The 21724-nt window shown below is 38.9% G+C and overlaps 1 protein-coding gene across 1 annotated transcript in view; it reads right to left on the minus strand.

The window, feature by feature from the left end:
- EDIL3 (EGF like repeats and discoidin domains 3) overlaps nucleotides 1–21724 on the minus strand; it is a 261216-nt gene that overhangs the window by 63443 nt on the left and 176049 nt on the right. Inside the window, exon 6 of the mRNA XM_059833892.1 lies at nucleotides 14810–14991. Within this exon, the coding sequence (XP_059689875.1) occupies nucleotides 14810–14991 (182 nt within the window). The remainder of the gene's footprint in view (nucleotides 1–14809; nucleotides 14992–21724) is intronic.

Genomic DNA, 21724 nt, shown 5'->3' on the forward strand with positions numbered 1-21724 from the left:
GGGACAGCAGCAGTGGAAGAAGTTTATATTCCTCTTCAATCTGTGATCAAATATTAGTATATTCAGTGTGCAGAAGCTATGCACTTGACAAAAAAGATAAAAATATCAGTTGCATCTGTCTCAACTACATTATTACATGCAGTATGGGAGAAGAGGGATGAGAAGATGGAATCACAGAATCACAGAATGATAGGGGTTGGAAGGGACCTCTGGAGATCACCTAGTGCAACCCTCTAGCAAGAGCAGGTTCACCTACAGCAGATTGCACAGGAATGCGTCCAGGCGAGTTTTGAATATCTCCAGAGAAAGAGACTCCACAACCTCTCTGGGCAGCTTGTTCCAGTGCTCTGCCACCCTCAAAGTAGAGAAGGTCCTCCTCATGTTTAGATGGAACTTCCTATGGCCAAGTTTGTGCCCATTACCTCTCATCCTGTCACTGGGCACCACTGAAAGAAGACTGGCCCCATCCTCCTGGCACCCACCCCTTAAGTATTTAGAAGCACTAATAAGATCCTCCCTCAGTCTTCTCTCCTCCAGACTAAAAAGACCCAAGTCCCTCAGCCTTTCCTTATATGAAAGATATTCCAGTCCCCTCATCATCTTTGTAGCCCTTTGCTGTACCCTCTCCAGCAGCTCCCTGTCCTCCTTGAACCGGGGAGCCCAGAACTGGACACAGTACTCCAGATGTGGCCTCACCAGGGGAGAGTAGAGGGGGAGGATAACCTCCCTCAACCTGCTCGCCACACTCTTCTTGATGCACGCCAGGATGCCATTGGCCTTCTTGGCCCCAAGGGCACATTGCTGGCTCATGGCCATCCTGTTGTCCCCCGGGACTCCCAGGTCCCTCTCCACAGAGCTGCTCTCCAGCAGGTCAGTCCCTCACCTGTACTGATGCATGGGGTTATTCCGCCCCAGGTGCAGTACCCTACATGTGCTGTTGTTGAATTTCATAAGGTTCCTCTCTGCCCAACTCTCCAGCCTGTCCAGGTCACGCTGAATGGCAGCACAGCCTTCCGGTGTGTCCGCCACTCCTCCCAGTTTTGTGTCATCAGCAAACTTGCCGAGGGCACACTCTATCCCTTCACCCAGGTCATCAATGAATATACTGAACAGGACTGCACCCAGTCCTGACCCATTGGGAATACCACTTGTTACAGACCTCCAACTAGACTCTGTATCACTAATCACAACCCTCTGAGCTCTATCAGCCACTTTTCAATCCACCCCACTGCCCATTCATCTAACCCACACTTCCTAAGCTTGCCTATGAGGATGATGTGGGAGACGGTGTCAAAAGCCTTGCTGAAGTCAAGGGAGACAACATCCACTGCCCTCCCCTCATCTATCCATCCAGTCACGCCATCGTAGAAGGCTATCAGATTGGCCAGACATGACTTCCCCTTGGTGAATCCATGATGTCTACTTCTGATAACCTTCTTTTCCTCCCCATGATGACTACTCCTGATAACCTTCTTTTGCTCCAGATGCTTGGAGATGACACCCAGAACAAGCTATTCCATCATCTTTCCAGGGATGGAGGTGAGGCTGATTGGCCTGTAGTTTCCCGGGTCTTCCTTCTTGCCCTTTTTGAAGACTGGAGTGACATTGGCTTTCTTCTAGTCCGCAGGCACCTCACCTGTTCTCCAGGATCTTTCAAAGATGATGGAGAGTGGCCCAGCAATGACTTCTGCCAGCTCCCTCAGCACTCACGGGTGCATCCCGTCAGGACCCATGGACTTGAGGATGTCCGTTTTACTTAACTGGTCTCTAACTTGATCCTCCTCAACCAAGGGAAAGTCTTCCTTCTTCCAGACTTTCTCTGTTACCTCCAAAGTCTGGGGCTCCCGAGGGCTGGCCGGAGCAGCAAAGACTGAAGCAAAGAAGGCATTCAGTAACTCTGCCTCCTCTGCATCATCTGTCACCGTGGCACCTGTCTCATTCAACCGCAGGGCCACGTTTTCTCTAGTTTTCCTTTTGCCTCCAATGTACTTGAAGAAACCCTTCCCATTGACCTTGACATCCCTTGCCAGGTTTAACTCCAATGACCTTAGGGAGACACCACATGTGATGCGCCTGGCCAGAATACATAACCGTATTCCCCTTATTTGTTATTGCACAATAATAGTGCACTAATATTTCATACAGGACACATTTCTCTGAAGTATATCTTAAGAGCAAGCTTACAAGAAATGCTTAGATTAAAGCCTACATGAAAAGTTGGGTCTGAGACTGTAAACATAGTTTTACATGAGGCTTCATTCATAAACAAAAATGCAGTTTATGGAGAACTATGGTGTTCACCTGTTTCAGTTACGAGAAACAATAGCATTTCTATAAATAATTCTCCCTCTTTTCTAGCATAAAGTATATGTATTTTTACTAACACTCACTATTACTCATATAAAAATAGAGTTGAGTAAGGGATCAAGGTTATACTGGCATTCAAAGATTTATTACAGCAACCCTTCCCTGCTGATTTCATCAGTTTTGGAAGGATTGAAAATTAATTTTTTTGTCTTTTTTTTTAAAGTCATAATTCTGATAAAGCTAGATAGAAAACACCCACAGAAATATTTTCTGATGAAAAATAGGGACACTTGCCAATGGAAATGTTTGTAATAAACTCAGGAAAGGAGTAACCTGACGTGATTCCCTCAATACTGGGAAATTTAATGAGCCTAAAAGCTCCCTCCCATGTTTCCTTTTCCATCTTCAAGCACTAGAGGCCCTGAACATGACTGAACATTGCTGTTTCACCCTGATGTCAAGAGCAAGGGTCTGCAGAGCAGGACTCGCATGTGATGAGGTGCAGGAAGGTCGGAGCAGGTCAGTTACTATTATCTTCCCTGTTGCAAAGCATTGCTGACACCTGGACGTAAGGCGCTCATATATCTTGCCTGTCTGTGGCTTTTTGTTACTCTCCTAATCAGCACTGCCAGCAGAGCTTCTCTAGATTTAGTTGAGGGCATTAATGCAGTCAGCATAGTAGCAGTGATATGTGTTTTAACTTGCATCCAGATTAGGTAACGCAGTGATTTATCCACGGTAGCACTCCAGCTGTTGCTGCCGTTCTGGAAGGGGGTTTATTACATGGAGAAAAGCCAACATGTTTTATCTTATAATTGTGATAGTCTAGGAGAACTAACACAGTCATTTACTACAGGTCCCTTTACAAATAATAATTCCTAACCTCATTTTGGGATAGTACCTTGCAGACAAACCAATTAAATACTTGGGTTATTTCTGATCCCAATCCCATTTTTTTTCACTTACAGGGATGCAAATCCAGCAAAGTCTCTTCACAACTTTGGTATTAAATCCTCTGCAAACTCATCCTCCCAGTACTGTTGTTTCCAGAGTGCCTTGCCAGTCTATCATACCTTATGGTAAGAACAAACACCTCTCAGGTCTTGCCTGTACTCATCTACATCTTAGCCCCAGCCAACCATCTAAAAGCAACTCATCACCTTTGCTATCTTCAATAAAACTGTTTCTGTGCTTCAAGTTAGGCATGCTGAATCAGAGACACAAATTGGCCCACTAATTTAATTTGCCTTTCTGTGAAGAGATCAGAATATAGGTTAAACCCTACTTGTATGGAAAACATAAATACAGGGATCGTTTGGCCCATGTAATGCTAATACAAAGGAGCATATGTTATGAATATTACCAAAAAGAACTCTCTCCATTTGGCTTCCATTGAGAACTTTAATATTATGCCTTAGAGTGTTTACATAATTAGAAAAACTAAAAACTTGCTTGGTCTGTTTCTTCTTATTATTAAGTCATTATTTCAGTCCCAAAGGTGGTTGTTACAAATGCCAAATGCTACATTATTCAAATACTGGCATGTTTAGACTGTCATCTCAAGAAGAGGTCCATAATCAGTCCTATTTTGTTCAGAGGTTTGTAGCCCTGTAAGATTTCATCTCATTTACAAGGTATTGATTAAATGAGTATTAACTATCTGCAATTTACGGTTAGCTAAGGAACACTAAGATTGTTTGTTGTTATTATTAATTCCTTCATATACTTTGAATTCATGAATACTCTTCCTGTCTTTGGCGTGCTGATGTCTCCCAGAAAGGACTTCCCCAAAACGTCTAGAATACTTCTTAAAGTATCAGTCAAACGATGTGTAAATATAAATGCCAGAGAAAATATCTATATGTATTTCCACTTGTAAAATAGCTTTGATTAATAGTTCACAGAGGTTAGAAGATAGGATGTCACAGAAACAAACATTCACTTTTCTTTTAATCCTACATGAAGACCCTCTTCTTTAGGGAAATGAAGTAAATTCAAAAGGTACAATATTAAAATCACCATGAAAATATACCCAGGAAAATTCTTTATGTGCCCATTGCAAATATCAGAGGTACTTTCTATTGCATCCTTTCCATTTGTTTTTAAAGCACTTTGTTAGATGAACTTTGGTAAAAACTCTGATAACAAATATGACCTGCCCTCAAGCCCAGGACAACTGGGAAGAATTCCCATTCTGAATTCAGTGGGGTTTGTCTCGGTCCTGTGTATTTTCTCAGACCAAGAAATGTAAAGTAAGAAGGAAATCTGCTAGAAAATGACACGTCTGTTGCCCTAATGAAGAAATTATCTTCATTAGTTTTGAATATTGAAGATGAAACTGGAATTAAACCCATCCATTTAAAGATGGGAGCTAAAGCAAAAACTGAAATAGCAGGGAACACACAGGAGATTGGAATTCCCTGGCACTGTGAGATCCCTTCTAGGGTTTTGTGATCATTGCACATTCCCAGATTATTTTAACACACTGGAAAACTAAAGCTACTTAGTTCCTCCACCAGAAAAAAACCCGGTAAAATGATAATAGTGCTATCAAATGGTGCACAAACAACCCATGCAGAGAGTACTTCTTAATCATAGTTCACTACCTTGTCTTTTTTTTATACAGCTTATCTACAGAAATTATACTGATTACTACTGTAAAGGAAGGGGAAGAGCCTACCTGAGGAATGGTTCCACAGGACATGATCATCATGGGTTGTGCAACAGGCAGACTTCCCTCCCTATGTAATCCTGGCTACATCAGCCTTGGGAGATGCTGCAAATCCCACTATTTAAATGGGGTCTGGATTTTTTGCAAGGAGTCCACGAGGAACAAGTGACAGAGTAGATCTGTGCTTGCAGACTCCTGATGTTTAACTGCTTCTCATGATACCACACTTTAGCTACCGTTCCTCAGCCAGTAATGAAATGTTATTTTCAGCTGCTAAGTAACTCACAATGCAGTATTTCAATTTTCCTAACACTGATCATAAAATACACATCTTTACCTCCTTTCTTCCTTGGACAAGATAATCCCAATCTTCGTATACCTACTTAAAACTTTCTTTTCCAATGAACCTGGCAGCTGCAACTGGCTTTATGCTGCCTATCATGCTGATCATACCACCCTTTTGTTTTTCCCATGTATCTGCAAATACCTTGTCTAGTTAGTGCAGAGTCTTTTTAGTTGTCTGTTTATAGAGGACCCAAAGCACATTGAAGTTCCAGCTGTAACTAGGACTTCTGACTGATCTGGTAATGCTGTTCATAATTAGGGCAATTGTAGACTGTGTTCGCATCATGACAAAATTTGTGGGAGAAAGACAAATGAGAAAATGGGAGTATGTGAAAGCAATCCTTCCCACATATTGCCATCTTTGAGAATAATCTGTTAGTTACTATGAGACTGGCTGTGTAGGGAGAGAGGCCAAGGCTTTACATGGCCACAAGTGGAGTAAAGAGGTAGATTAGTAAGCACACAGGGGACAGATGTCTTCGTGACTGCTGAAAAGACTATGACACTCAAATCATTTCTCCATCCACGGATGCTATTACAGAAAATGAAAAGTTGGCTCAAATGATTAATCCCTCCTGAACCTTAAGAAATTGGCTGAATATTGGTTGCATCACAACAAACACACTCATCATATATTTTTCATTATCTCTTGAAATTAAGAATCAATAGACAAAAAAGTTGATATATAAATACAAAAACTTATCCTTCACTGAGACTTTCCAATCATTTTAATTATCTCTGCATTTTTCCTTAAAATACTTTTTCTTTCTACAAAAATTCACAGGCAATAGATTAGATTAAAAGCTTTAAATTTTGCTTGGGTTTGTGATAGACAAAGAAAAAACCCTCAAAATCTGAAAAGTCTCATTGAAAGACTCAAGACTTGAATGACGTCTCTTTATCTTAACCACTCATGGAATAAGGAGGTTGTAAGAGTGCAAGAGTAAAATACACTCCTATTTGTCAGTCAACAAAATTGATGTTCCGCTGAAATTAGAATGTCTTTGAGATGACAAGCACACATCATCATTTCCAGGGGAGGTCAAGGAGTATTAGTTTACTTTAGCCCTTGTTTTCTGCTGTAGCATCATGGTGCTGGTGACTTCCCCTATTTCCAACAGCCTATATAAAACAGTGGCTTTTCTCCACCAGCTGTAAAATCACAGAGAAACATGGAGGTGCAGCCAGGGACTGCATGCTTGCTTCTCCACAGCTAGAGCTGTACCAACGCTTTGCCCCTGTTTTCATCCTGCAGATTGCTCTGCACTTCTGTGACCTACCTACACACATATGAACTCAGCATATATGTACTGCTCTGGGGCCGTCAACACAGAGGTAAGTGTATATACATGGTTCTATATCACACAAAAAAAATCCTTAACACATTGGCATGTAATTTTACTTTTTCTTGAACTTTGTTTCCTGAACCATAGCTGTAATGAAGTAACTTGAAACAGCTTTTTTCTAGTAAGTCAAGCCTAACAGAAAAGTAACTGTAAGTGAGGATCGTTTGCCTTGACAGTTTAGAAAGTGAGTGTTTGCAACATAAAATATGACTTGTTTGACTATCACACATCAACATAGTCTCTTTTTGCAGATTTAGATGCTGTGCTCCCCACAAGAGAACTGTGGTGCCCACACATCACTCCATTACAGTTGGCGAGCCACCATATAGGCTCTGGGGCATCTCCACATGCAACTTATTACTGACACGAGAAACCAGACACACATTAACTCACTTCAGTGTGTCACCACGTGCTGGTTTGCTTACTTTTAATATCAGGATCGTAAATGTGAAAAACCATTAAGTCAAAATAGATGGTGTTACAGATGCGTGAAACAACACATTTAAAAGTACTGTTACTTCAGTCATTCAGCCATATTACGTAGAGTAATTAAGGAAAGTTGGCACGCGGGCTGACAGAGGATGTTATGGATAGTGTTCATAACAGCATCAAGTTTCAGTTGCCATGGGGATGCTAACTCTGAACTGCCTGCTTTTGTGTACCCAAAACCTCAATCAAAAGTTGTTTGAATACGTCTGTGCGTGGGTGTTTGTGTGTACAAAGAATGAAACTAAGAGATATAAGATGATATCAAATAGATACCAAGATATGGGACACAAGGGAGTATCTGGATGATTACATGAAGAAATAGGCTCCCAGTCCTTTTGTTTTCTTGTTTGTTTTGAGTACATAAATAATATCTTTAGCCTGTAAGCTAAATGTATAGATGTTGAGGGAGATCTGCAGCTAGCAGACATTGGTATTGAGTTCACTGAAGTCAGTGAACTTATAGCAGACTTTGACTAGCTGAAGGTCTCTTCTAATTCCTGCAGTTCAAAGGTCCCATGTGGAATAGTTTTGAGAGAATTCAGCTGTGCTTTCGTTATTAGTTTCTGTTCTTCCCTGCCAAGGGCTTTCAGGTACTTACTGCCACTTGTCAATATCCCCCAAGGAAACCCTCCTATGATATTAAGTCAAATTTTGGAGTATTGACAAAAAATGCAGAGCTTTAATAGTTTTTTCAGCATTTAACTTAGCAGTTTAAGTCTTCCTATATGGTTCGAGTCATCTTACACAATGACTCTGAGGTTGTATTTCATAAGGTTTACTTGGCCACATTATACTAAGCTGAGAGCTATATTAAGTAATATTAAATATTTAATCTATGATGACAGGTATTTTTGGAAGCTGATACAACAGTACTCACGAATGAGGAAATGAACTTTGACAAAATGAATGGTTTGACAGATGGTAGTTTGCTTAGAGCTCTTACTAACAGATGTTTGAATGAATGTTCTGCAAGACCTCTGTGTATTTTGGGTTTTATCATTTTATTAGCAAATAGCTATCACCTGGTGTATACTTGTTTTTTGGAAGTTCTTGATGTGGAAGCTGCTAATTTTTTTGCTTGCCTTTTTTGGAGAAAATCCCCCAATACTTCATTGATTCCTGCTTGGGAATAGGAATGATGGAACTTAGAAAGTCCTTATTACAAGTCCATTTTTTGCGTGTCACAGTAGTTATGATTAGGTTTGTGACACTCACAGACACACAATTAACTATGCCATTATTAAGGACTGCAAGCCCCAAAAATGTGACGCTGAACGTCACAGGTGGGATTGAAACCACAGGTGGTGTGGGAGACACTTGTGTAAAAAACATATTAAGCCACAATTAAAAAGATACATTCTACCTACCAGAAACATTATTCCAATATATTTAGACTTAAAAATTTAAAACAAAAAGAAAAAAAAAGAAAAGCATTCTCAATAATCACTAAGTAAAGTACCATCATGGCTTCTGGAGTAGAAACTTAGATTCTCTCAAACAAGTATCCTAATCACTGTGCTGCACAATTCTTGTCTTAGCCCCCTGATTTTAAACTACTGTAATGTAAACATCGTATCCAAGAACATGTTAATACACTATTATTCCTCAGATATATTTTTAGTGAATGCTGTGTATGGGCAATACTTAAGGAAGACTCTCGTGCTCCGTTTTCTCTGGATGAACATCACTATCACCCATGCAGCATGCTGACTCTGTGCACACCCTCCAAGGCACTGGACATTTCCATGCATTTCAATGTGTGCCCAATGTATTGGTCACTAATTAATCACTGTGATTTCTGCTGTGGGAAAAAGTTCTGATAAGAACTACATTTTTGTGGCTCTAACTGTACTTAGTTGACCTTAAAATTCTAAATTATAGAGGGGCTTGAGAAAAAGTTTACCCTGAATCTGCTGGGGTAGATCCCTTTCCATCACAATAAATAAACCAATTTTTTTTTTTTTGGACTAGAATACTAGCATATTCAAATTACCAATTAGAAGTTGGATACCTTTTCCATCAAATTGTTGTATCTCAAAATATGAAGTTTCATCTGAACTTTAGCATATAGTTTCAGAAAAGCCATTTAGGGAAGAAATTAGAGAAATGCTAGAATTAGAATACTCTTTTCATATATTCTAAATAAGACTTCTAGCTTTTCCGTTTTGAAATCACATTTGACATTCAAAAATTGACCCCAAAAAAGAATAAAAATATGAAATAGAGCTGGAAAGGGATGAATTATTTGCAGAGGAAAAAAACCCAAACTAAATATTTTGGAAACTTTTGTATGCAATAAAAACTAGGGGGGAAAAGCTAACTACTCAATCTGAACCTACTTCATTTCCCATTTTTTGATTCTGCAACCAAACTGAGCAGTCCAGCTGTTTTGTAAATGAATCCTTCTCCTTCTCACAATAATAAAATTCAATATTTGAATATTTTATTTAAAAACCAATTGGTAACCACACTGATGTCTCTGGAGAAACGGTTCCTGCTATTTTAATGAAGGATATCAAAATAGCTTTTTATTTTTACATTTAATAACTTACATTTATATACAACAGTCTCTAGCAACAGTTCAGGTGTTCAATCATAGCTCCCACACAGTTGTATGATATGCAATAATTAGTTCATTTTCTTAATATTCTCAAGATGTAAGGTATGCCCAAATCTGCTTTTGGTGGCTGTAGATTAATACTGACCTTGTAAAAACAATTTCCATGTCCAAAAGACCACAAAGCACTTCAAAAAGAGCTGGTAGTCTCTTGTACACCATTATATTTATTGCATCATCAGGCACATGCCTCATGGAGATCCTCTTCACAACCACACTCGGGGAACAAACAGAAATTAAGGGATCTCTTGTTCTCAGATGTGATAGCTCATTCACAGTGCAACACCAGCAATTGCACAGGAACCGGCAGGCACTGATCTTTTCCAATCCTTACTTAATCAGTTGGCCACAGCCAGGACTAGTAAATCAAATTCACCCCATCCTTCCCTCAATCAAAACTTTCCTTGACCCCTCCTGACTTGAAACATCATCTTTGGCAACTGTACCAATCTTTGCTGCATAATGCTTCCTACCAGACTTCACTGCACACCCACATTCTTGCTGTCTAGCATTAAATCTGATACCTTCTACCCTATATGTCTTCTACACCTTTACCTGCCTTCTTCCTTTGTTCTAAGACTGTCATGTATTTTTGAGGTTGATACTCTTAGGACTCGTGGTACATTGAAACCCAACCCAGCCCAGCCTGATGCACTGCTGTGAGCTCCTTCTCCACTCCAGGCTCCCTGGCGTAGGTGGTATAAATCTCACTGTTGGGCAAATTAACATTTAGAAAGGTTCATCTATGGACTGAGAACCCATTGCACTGGTATTATTTGCAGAACAAAAAGACCATACCTACTCTAAAAGTCTAAAGAAGCAGGACTATTATCTTACAGACAATATTCACCCACTTTGCTCTCTCATCCCTGAGTATGGTTCCTCAACGTCCATCCTTCTTCCAAAGTTACATTTACATTTTAACTGCATGACTTGGGATTTCAGTACTGTAGGCCAGTCCTTTTATTGCTAGTTATATCAAATTATTCTATCTTGTCTTACAGTGTTCTTCACGACATTGCAGTTTATGCATTTTTGGCATATCCACCATGGCTGAAGTTTTTGTGTATTACAGGAAAAATAACTGCAGTGACATAAAAAAGGATAATATTTTATGGGAGGAAAGGGAAACCAGTCATGAATAGGGGAAAAATTAGTCAAGAAATATTAGGTTTGGGTGGTGAAACTCGGCGAGAAGAAGAAATGTAAGGTATAGGCATGGATCTCTCGGTTAGAAATCACTAGAAAGGAGTAACATTTAGAAGGTCCTGTTAGCAGGTTCGTGTTAGAGATTAGCAGTTAGTATGACTTTGGATATGGTAGAGAAAGAATAGAAAGAACAGTCCTGCCCATGGCCATCTCTATTCTGAGCCACGCTGCCTTGAGAAAATATAGATATGAATAGAAAAACATAGATACGTGCAAGAAAGGAGTAAAGATGATGTGGAATCAGAATAAAAAGAAACAGCATATTTTCCAGTCTTGAATGTAAAAGGACAAAAGGCAAAAGAGAAACCAGTGCTCTCTTAAAAGAAAAAATTTTGCCAAAAAATTTGTTTGTGCAAGCTGTGCAAAAGATTGCACAAAAGAAGCTGTGCAAAAACTTTGTTACCGGAACAGGCAAAGTGACCATGTTGTTTATATCTCAAGAACAATTAATGAAAAATAGAAGTGTGGGAATTTTTCTCATTGTATTTGGAAACATTAAAAGTTAGTGTCAGTAATAAAGTGTTAAACAGTATACACAGGTGTTATTTTATCACAGCCAGCCTACGAGGAGAAACAGAGGTCAGCAGAACTTTAAAAGGGAGATACGACTTACTCTGACTTTAATTTGCTTTCAAAAACATGGTCACTGACCCTTTAAATCACAAGCCAATTACAAGCATTGTAGTGCCATTACTAATTACATGCTGAGAGTGTAAATTTAAAATGGCAATTTCAATTTTCAGTTCATTGGGAGAATGCAGGAAAATGAAATTGCATACTAATTAGTTCATGTGTGTCAGACACCTGAAAGATTAGAGAAAAAAACTCTGCACTCATTACAAGTGAGTTATAGGCAAAGCACTCAAACCTTTAATTTGCCAAGCTGCATATAAATAAAGAAATTAAATGACAAAGAAAATTGATAATGATGGAACAAGGCAAAAATAGCTACAGGCCTATACATAATTATACTTTGGGGAACTTTGCCCATTATACACAGCTTCCTTTAGAGTTTATCCAGCATTAGAAACTATAAGAGGGTAACAGGCTACTGCTTTAGGTTCACTGTGCTAAATGTTAATTTACATTTCCTAAAAACGGAGTTTCTGGCTTTGAAACTTTCCTCTTAATCTCTGCCAAACATTCACACCGTTTTTCAGGAGCCGTCTTCTGGACCAGCTGCTTTGTCACTCAGACCAACATAGAAAAGGTCCCATGTGCAGACCCCTCACATTAGGATCTGTGAAGAAGCTGGTGATACAATAAAGAAAGTAAAAACTCAGAGTAGGCTGTTATTAGAGGGAGCATCTCTCCCACAGACCAGAAGGAAGGTAGCCAGAAACTTAGCACAAATCAGAGTGGGCTGACTTTTTGTAACCTTCCACACATGCTTATGAAGTATCTCCCTGGCCATTACAGAAGCTGTGCAAAAATAAGATACGGGATTTCTGCTTCTCCTCTTCTCTCAGCAGAAACTGTTCACCCATGTAAGGGTCAGGCAGTGTCTGTCTCTTAGAGTGTATTTCACGCTTGAAGAACAAGACAATGCATAAAGTGTGAGTTTGTGGAGGTCTGTATCCTTGCCAAATCAAAACAGGGTTTCTACAGAAGACTAAAATGCATTTTTTCTCTGCAAGTATCATCTCTCTGACAAATTTAGATTTTCTGTTCCCAGGTGTCTTAAGGAGAAAAGTCTTCAGAAAAGGAAAAAAAAATCCTCTCAAGATTTAAACTGCTGTTTTTAAATGACGAAGAGTTTTTTATTTTTACTCTGAACTACAAAGAAAAATAAAATACTTGGCAACTTTGTGAAAAGTATAGACCAAAGTTTATTTTTTAAAGAAAAATGAGAAGAAAAAGAGGGGATGCTAGGTGCTTAGTACACATTAATCATATCACTTAATTAGCTTCTAGAAAGTCCTTACATACTGTGGCTGTCAAAATTACAGAATAACCCACATGGGACTGGCACTACCTAAATTACGTCATTAACTCCAAAAAAGAACAAATTGTTCAAACCTGATGCCATGGGCTGAAATTTATAGCCACATTTTCTCTATTGGTCCAACCTTCCTTCCCGGTAAGAGCAAGAGGAAGACTTCGCTGGGAGCGAAGTCCGAGACAGACATAATTCTGGTCTGGGTAGAAACCTGCACAGCTGCCAGACTGTTGCCTCCATGGTGGGTGGTGGCTTTGCCAAGTACCAACGTGGAAGCAACAGACCATTAGCCATCCCCATCCAGTTCATCTCCTAGTAAAGACATGTCTAGGTAGCCAGTGCTAAATGGTTGCTAAATTCAAATGATTTTGGATTTTTTCTCCAGCTCATTTAATAAAGCCCACACTCTAAAGCAGCCCAAAAGCTACTGTAACACTGACTTTTTCATTATCCATAAAAGTTACATTAGCTTTCCACTCCTGTGAAAATAATTCTGCTCAAGTCCCTTAGCAGTATTCTTTCCAGTTCTGTTTCAATGTATAAATTTTACAGACTTCCTAACCCCTCTGGTCTTTACGGAAGAAAACTGACTTAAGATGCATTGAAGGGCCTTTGTGGTTTCACTCTGCAGTGAATAACAAACAGTAACACCGGCTTCATTTTTCAGAACTGACAAAATCCAGCACTCTCACCACACCAGTTTCAGAAAACTTCATCAAACAGCGCTTTGTGCCCACTCCCCAAATAAGAAAAATGAACAGGTAATCCTGTACACTTTTTCCCCACATATCTGAGAACTGCTCAGAAAAACCACAAATGGTGTTAGTACAAGAACTTTAATATGAAGAAAAATCATGCCATGTACACAAAGGTAGCTTCAATAAGAGTGTGCCTGACACACCCGAGGGACATATGGACAGTTCAACTTAGTGCTGGTAAACAAGATGCTCAAATACCATCTTTTGCTACTCCTGTGATGGTTTTACTGGGAGGGAAGCACCCTCTTCACATATTGACTATACTGATTACTGCAGAAGGTTTTCCCCTAAGTATCTAACATCACCGTTATTAACTAACATCTGAAAATGCCAAAGCTTAGCCCAATTCACGTATCATGAAAAGAAAACCCCATAAAAGTAAAGAGCTACAGCAATCACTAGATAATCATTATCTTCATTAAAATACAGCCACAGAACTTTATATTCACTGCTTCACGACTTTTACGGAAGTCATTTGCTGAGTGCATAGAAATCTAGTCCACAATGAGGGCACTGCCATTTGAATCATTCTAGCGATTACATCCTTGAGTGGGAATGAAAAAACGTGTATTTTCAGCCCCACGGATGTGGTTGAACTAACAGCTATTTCAACCTTAATTAAACCAGTTCTTGTTACTTCCAGCAAGATGCACACAATACTTAACCTGTGTGCCCACAGCAGCTCAGCAGAGAGGACAAACTATTCCTGCAGGCTCTGGTACAGCCAAAACCACATTAAAGCACTCTAGAATGATGCCCAAGAAAGGCTGCATGTGTCAAAGTATCTCTACCAAGAGATATTGCTGTGAAATGCTACTAAGGACCTAACGAGCAAATGTAACATATGTGGAAAGCAGCTTCCTTGAAAAGAGTCTTTATAAATTTGCTTCCATGGTTTAGAGACACAATGCAACATATGCACGTATTTTTTAAATAAAAAGATTTGTGCATTTGTAAAGTCAAGATTATTACTGTTTTGCAATTAAATAGTCCCTTTTAGTCTAGGCTACGTTTCTGGCAGTGAATAAGAATCTAGCTGTTAGTTTACCACTTGTCTTCATCAGTTTCTTAAGTGACTCTGGCAATTGAATCAAGGAGATTTTTTTCCTCCTCAGCTCCATCTGTTACCTGAATCCATGGCCATCTGTCATTTTCTGCAGCAGTCCAAGCATTCACAAGACCCTTCTTATTAAGTCGTGCATAGTATGGATACCATTTCTGGAGTCCAAAAAGAGCTCGATGAGTGGATGACGCAGTAATTTGTTGGTTTGACACAATTCCTCCTTCTATACCTAGTGGGCCAGAGCATCCTGCAAATGGAAACAAGAAAATAAATGAATGCAACTGAAATGATCAACTCTTCTGAGTCCCAAGTGGCTGTAATTACAAATAGCATAAAAATAGATCCAAAATGTCATGTCAAATATGTTATTAGAAGAGATTTAAAGCACTCGAGTAGCATCTTATTTTTGTAAAAATTAAAAAAAAAAGTACAAAAATACTGCTCGTAAATAACTATTTCCATTGTAAAATTAATGAAATAGATTAAGCTTTCAATTTCTTTTAGTTTGTTCTATCTGAAGAGTTGTGAGTTTGGGTTTTACGGATACAATGAAAGAAAATTATCCTTAGAGTCAAATATCGAAATAATTGCTAAAAGCAAATTTAAAATTCTGTAATTACTGTAAAGTTCCATATTGCTGCTCTTGCCATAGAGGTTAGCATTTAGCCAATACGCTACAAATTGTTATTGCAGTTATCTTTAGAAATATGAAACTAGACACGATACTTGTTCAGTTACATTAAAAGTAGTTAAAGGTCTTACACATTTAATCAGCAAGTCACAAAGTATGTATTTAACTGTAATACTCAAGTGTTCATAATTTTATGTGTGGTATTCATCGTTAATTTATTCACCTGAAATACTTGTAGACATAACCTTTTTTAAACTCAAGATATTTCTGCATACATTGTTTTCTGAAGCCACTCCATTTGGGTACAGGAACAAGAGCATTCAGTTATTGTGAGCAATCCAAACAGAGAAAATTTTGAAAATTCATTATATACAAATGATTGGCAGGCTACCTACTATTAAATACCTCCACTACTTTTAAGTAAACGAGATTTTTTTTCTCAGCTCAATTCTGATGCAGAGTATAAAGAGAAGCTAGTTGCAGAAACTACTGTAGCAGCCGATCTTGCTCAGTTGCCCAAAAGATCTTCTGCTTTGTGGGTCAATTGCACTGCAGCAATTTTGAACACAGCAGGACAGACATTTACTTACACTTTAGGTTTTCTCAGAAGCCTGGCAGTGTTTCACCTCAAGTAGTACCCAAGAATGAACTCTGAAATGGTACTGCTATGAAATCCTTACACCACATGGGCAGAAAGTCATATATAATTTAATTCCTCATTAATTTAAAGGTACAGAGAAGAAAAAGTGACCAATGCAATTTGCTCCTCTTGGCAGAAGCTGAGGCAGGGAGACAGTGCTGGGAGTCACTGGCAATACAATCCCCAGGTATTGTGTGTCACTGATAATGGAGACAAATATAAACTAAATTGCAGTTTTAAGTTGATTATTGAGCAAGGGCCATGGAGCAGCACGTGCTTGCGCACTGAAAAGAGAAACCAAACCCCCCCACACAGACAGGGTTCTGAATATGTTCCTTCTTAAATGCAAAAATTGGCTTTCTTCCAGGATACGCTTAAATGAAATCCTGGCCCTGTTGAAATTAATGACTGGCTTGCACCATACGATGATTTCATCCTCATTTTTAACAGTCCAAGAAGCTCGGCTAGAATCTAAACTCCTAGTGCTACTTTTCTGTGTCACGGCACCCAACAATGAAGGCGGTGCATTCAGCACTTTACTAATAACTGTTCGTGCTGCACAAAATATAACAAAATGCAGCTCTCTCCTGCTGCTGTGCCAGGTGCGTAGTAGTGCCAGAAAAAAACAAATTCTTTGTCAGCAGCACAGGCAGGGACAATACAGGATGTATTCAAAAAACCCACGTATCGGTGGGGGAAAGTGTCATTTTTCATCGTGATATCAAGCGTTAGTTATAAAATGAAAGACCTGTTAAAATCTTAGCTCTGTTTCTGAAATCTTTTCATCTAACCAGAATAAATTCTTTTGCTGTATAAACTGCCATATCTGCATGCAAGCCAGAGATAAACTACTTGCCTAAGAAAGCTGCCTATTTTCAAAAATTTCTTGTATTTACTTATTAAAATATCTTTCTCATCTCATAATGGAAAAGAAAGTGCACACAGGTGTTTCTATATGTATGTGTGACTCACAAACACACACATGTACATGCAGGACTGATTCCAGCTTACCATAAAATTAACCACCCCTAACAGCTGGTATCTCAGATTGATAATTATTTAAAAATAGAGATGTGACAAAACAGAAGAGACATTTCCAAGAGGAGCTTGAAAAGGAGGCATGGAGGCATGGCAGGTGTTTTAATACGGATGTGGAGCATGCAGCTGTATTCTGTCTCCTCACAGTGAGGAGCACAGGGATGAGGACCCTGCCAGCCCTGATGCTGTTATCCCATGACCCAAGAGGAAAAATGTGTGCATGAGGACAGGGTCCCAGCTGTATCAGGGCCAGTTTTGAGTGGGGTCCAGAGTAAGGGTATTTGGCTTTAACAGATAATTTTCAAAAGAAGAACATGTAGTGATGCCAAGACCCTTGGTCTCCTATGGACATCCCTGCTTTGGCAGACTTTGGAGACATGTGGATGTCCATTTTTTTTGCTTATCAGGCTCTGCTTAAGGTACAGAACTTTGTGGAAAGTTTTGATTTGAAGGCATGTTAGTTCTCATGCTTGAGATGCATTAAATGATATTTGAATTATGTGCGAATTCCTTATGAGAGAAAGGTGAATTTTCCTTTTTAAATTGAAGGCAGTTAAATTACCAAGTACAGCACTTCACTTTGTCAGTTATGACCTTATATGGTCATAAGTGTTTACCTTCCTTAGCTTTAGGAGGATTATTCCTGAAATCCAAAGCAAATCTCTACCTTCAGGGAATAGGTACTTCATTCTACAAGCTTCTCATTTCGATTGCAGTTCCAGTCTTGGTTTGTCATGTTTGTCAGTTTTTCAACGTGAGTTAAACACAAAATTTACCACTCCTAAAAACTAAACCTACCACATCAGAGATACTTTCTACTTCGGTGTTAAGTTCAAGCACAAAAACATGAGATGCATAGGAAATATGAGACTGGATAATATTTTCTAAAAAATATTAGCCTTACAACATAATATTTATCTACACACCACTAAGATCTGTATTTAGAGGACCATTTTTTTTCACCGCCTTGAAGGACATCAGATTGTTCTCATAAGGTGGGAAGCTTAAAGGGAAGCTAAAGCTTAATCCTGCTGAAGACAACCTTGCAGGTCCAAACCACAGAACCTGCAATGCAATCCAACTCTGACCATAGCAGTGTGATGAACTGAGCAATTTCCGAGGCACAGGCCTGGCAGATGGGCCTTGAGGAAGCCCCCCCAAGGCTATCTCTTCCTGAGACATAAGATACCTCCACATGCATCATGAGGGGGGTTTTTTTGAGTTGTCTTACCTTGAACTGGACCACATTGAATTTAACCTTCTGTTTCACAGAATCAATATGTATTTCAAGATATTTTTAAAACTCTTCAGTCCGTTTTAATAATGCCACGTACATTTCTTAAATTACCAGAATATTTTGCTCTCTTTCTTATTTATTGAACAGCCAGGACTTCAGCAGAGGTTTTGCTAGGACTCTGTGAGCAAGCTCCTTCCACTGTTAAAATTGCCCATTTACCCACCCTTTAGGTCTTTATTTTTAATCAGACATTATTCTACCAGAAAACTTTTCAATTTACTTTCTTTTATCAGTTGAAAGGAAATAGTTGAACACATTTCTGGACAGTCAAATACCACACAGCAAATGGAGTTCCCTTAGCCATATGCTCATTAATTTCTTCCAAATACTCCAATAGATTTGTGAGTCATGCTTTCTCCTTGCAAAAGCTCTAATGGGGCTATTACTCTCTAAATTCCCAAGAAATTTACTTTGCCTGAAAACTCAGCTGAATAACCTACCTCTGGTTCCATCAAACATGTTATATCAGTAAAGGACTGGTTACAGACTAGCTTCTGCGTAAGATATTCGAGACACAAGCAATACTTTCCTTCAAGTTAAAGATATCCATTATTTTTTTTAGTGCTTAAGGGTGTGATATGCCATTGACTACTAACAATGAAGGAAACAAGCAAATGCAGCTTTTGGAGATTGTTTGTCTTTTAAATAAAACTGAGATACATATTTGGCAGAACAAGTACAAGCTGTATTATATTTTGTTGTTATACATCTGCTTCTATTAAATCCACAGTTCATTTAATATAAATAATGACAGCTTGGGATACTGCAGTCTCCAAGGGAGTAATAATATCACTAGAGTGACTCTGTACAATTCAGTCTGGTCAATGTCAGTCATTAAATAGAAAAGCATTTTTATTAGTTAATGCTGACACACTGGGGTATAACAATCAGCTTGATGCAAGAAAGTAAAAAAAAAAAATATGAGCAATTAAAAAGCTGCTTGACAGGTTCATGATACAGATTCACAAGGAAGATTTTGTCACTTGAAGCTGTTATTTTAGTGTCATTAAATAGCAAAATACTAACTCAAGCAGTATTGTTTCTAATCCCACAGTGACAATTGATATGCACTAAATAAAAACCTATTGACACTTCTCTTGTTCTCATCAAACACAAACCTATGCCCACATTGCCCCATTGTGCACGAAGATGACAGAATGCAGAGATGCACCAGTAAGCTACATACCTGTGAATAGATCCAGTGAAGGATGGGAAAAGTCAACAACACAGGAAAAATGACGGATTAATTTATATCTTTTCAGTTGTCCTAAGAATCCTCCCCAACTCATGTGAAGATGGCATGGTTATAACGCTGTCTTGAAGGTTTCTTTTACAATCTCAAACTTAATTAGATATGAAATGTTATGTACTGTTTTGCACTATGAGGCAAATGATCATTAGTCCAGATTTCACTTGTAGACCAAGGGTATGGGGATCAAATAGCTCCCCAGTCAAAAGATGAGTTCTGCGTTTCCACCCTTATCTCTTACAACAATAAATCACTCCAGCTGAACAAAAATATTTGTGCAAAAGGAAATAGAAGAAGATGAAAGTTAGCTTACTGTGTTTTACACTGATATCTCTTCAGAGGAAAATTAGAATAGGGAAACATGTCACTGATTCTCCCTTTTAAGTGGAAAGACAAAACATTTTAAGATAAAGAATTACTACAGTAGGAGATAATAAGCAGAAAGCATGGGTAAACATGTTACTTGAGTATATTTAAATTGGACTCCACATTTATGTCAGTCCACAAATTAAGCAAAACCTCCAAATGGTTTAAAAATTGCTTGAAAATGTGAGGATTATGCCTCTGCAAACAGAAGAAAAAGATTTCTTGTTATTGACGATGAAACATGCCTGATTTTGCAGCATGAATATACAGCTTTCATTTCCTCTGTTGGTTTGTCTCTAGCTAACGTCATCAAAACAAACAGATGCAAAATTGAAGGCATGCAGAAAACAAATCTGCTTTAGACATCTGCAATCCTGTCTTTCTCCAAGCACCTCATTTTCTGGAATGAGATTACTCTGGCTGTGCTTAGCATAGCACGGTGATTGTGCTGAACACAAACCCTAACAATGGGATTACAGATGACCTCTGATATTGCAGTAATTAATGCTGCTCCCGAACATGCAATCTAGGCTTTAGCCTCCTATTTCTTCTTGTTCCTCCTGCCACCAACACATCCCTGCCCAGTTTGCTCTGTCAAGGATAGCTCTCTTCAGATAACAGTGAATTTGTTTTTATAGGAGCTGGTTAGATGGGTATGGACAAGCATTTAGCAGTCTGCTATTAAAGTGCCCATCCATATGCAATGTATGAAGCGATGTTCTTGTAGGGCTTGTTTTTCCACAACCATGACATGATAATGCTAAAATCCTCTCTTCTTTATAAATACTGTGTAAAGTGCTTTTGCAGAGAGGTGGCTGGGAGACACAGCTTCCCTTTCTGCTAGAGGTGTCAGTGGACCCTCTCATGGTTTTAGTGACATGATGGTCCCCAATTGCCAACTTCACCATTGCACAATGGGATTACAGATGACCTCTGATATTGCAGTAATTAATGCTGATACATGCATAAGCTCCCCACCATGCAATCTAGGTATCAGCTTCCTATTTCTTCTTCTTGTTCCTTCACACAGAGACTTTGGCTCTCTGACTATAAGCATTTTCCCACACTGGCCTGCAGTCCCCAGGGTGGGATTTATATCCCTCATATCCCTCTGATGGACATCCAGAGGGATTTTCTACTGAGCAAGTCTGCAAAAACTTATACTTCCTGCATAGTGCAGGAGCATATGGAGATGACGGCTCAGACACTGAAAGCAGATTATATTTTTTTTATATAGTGCTGTGTCTGAAATGGAGGGTTGTTATTCAGGACTAATTTGCTTAGTTTTAGTTTGGCAAATTCTCCATTCTGCTCTTTGAGTAGAATAGACAGGATTGTAAATTCTCCCCAAAAAGCACAGGGATTAACCTCTGCAGAACTGCAACATACAGCACAGTTGAAGAGGGGACCTATTCAACAGGAATAAAATTACAGGAAGATACAACTTCTGATTTAGGAACTCCCCCAAACTGAAAACTGCTGGAAGCTGGGAAAATACAATGGGAGAACCATCACTCAGTGCTCATTCCCTTTTCTTATACTCACTCATTAAGCATTCATTTCAGATCACTGTCCAAGACAGGACTACTGGACTGTCATTCAACCAAGCATGGTTATTCTTATGCTCAAAAAGAAGGGTACATCTAAAATCTCATATCTGCAAAACTGTAATCAGAAAAATCACTCTTTTAGTATTGCTCCATGAAGTGATTGTTGCTGCTATTTTTGTGCTGAACTCCGTCACATTAATAATATTAAC

Source organism: Gavia stellata, chromosome Z, assembly GCF_030936135.1.
Source record: "Gavia stellata isolate bGavSte3 chromosome Z, bGavSte3.hap2, whole genome shotgun sequence".
In the NCBI taxonomy this organism is placed as follows: Eukaryota; Metazoa; Chordata; class Aves; order Gaviiformes; family Gaviidae; genus Gavia; species Gavia stellata.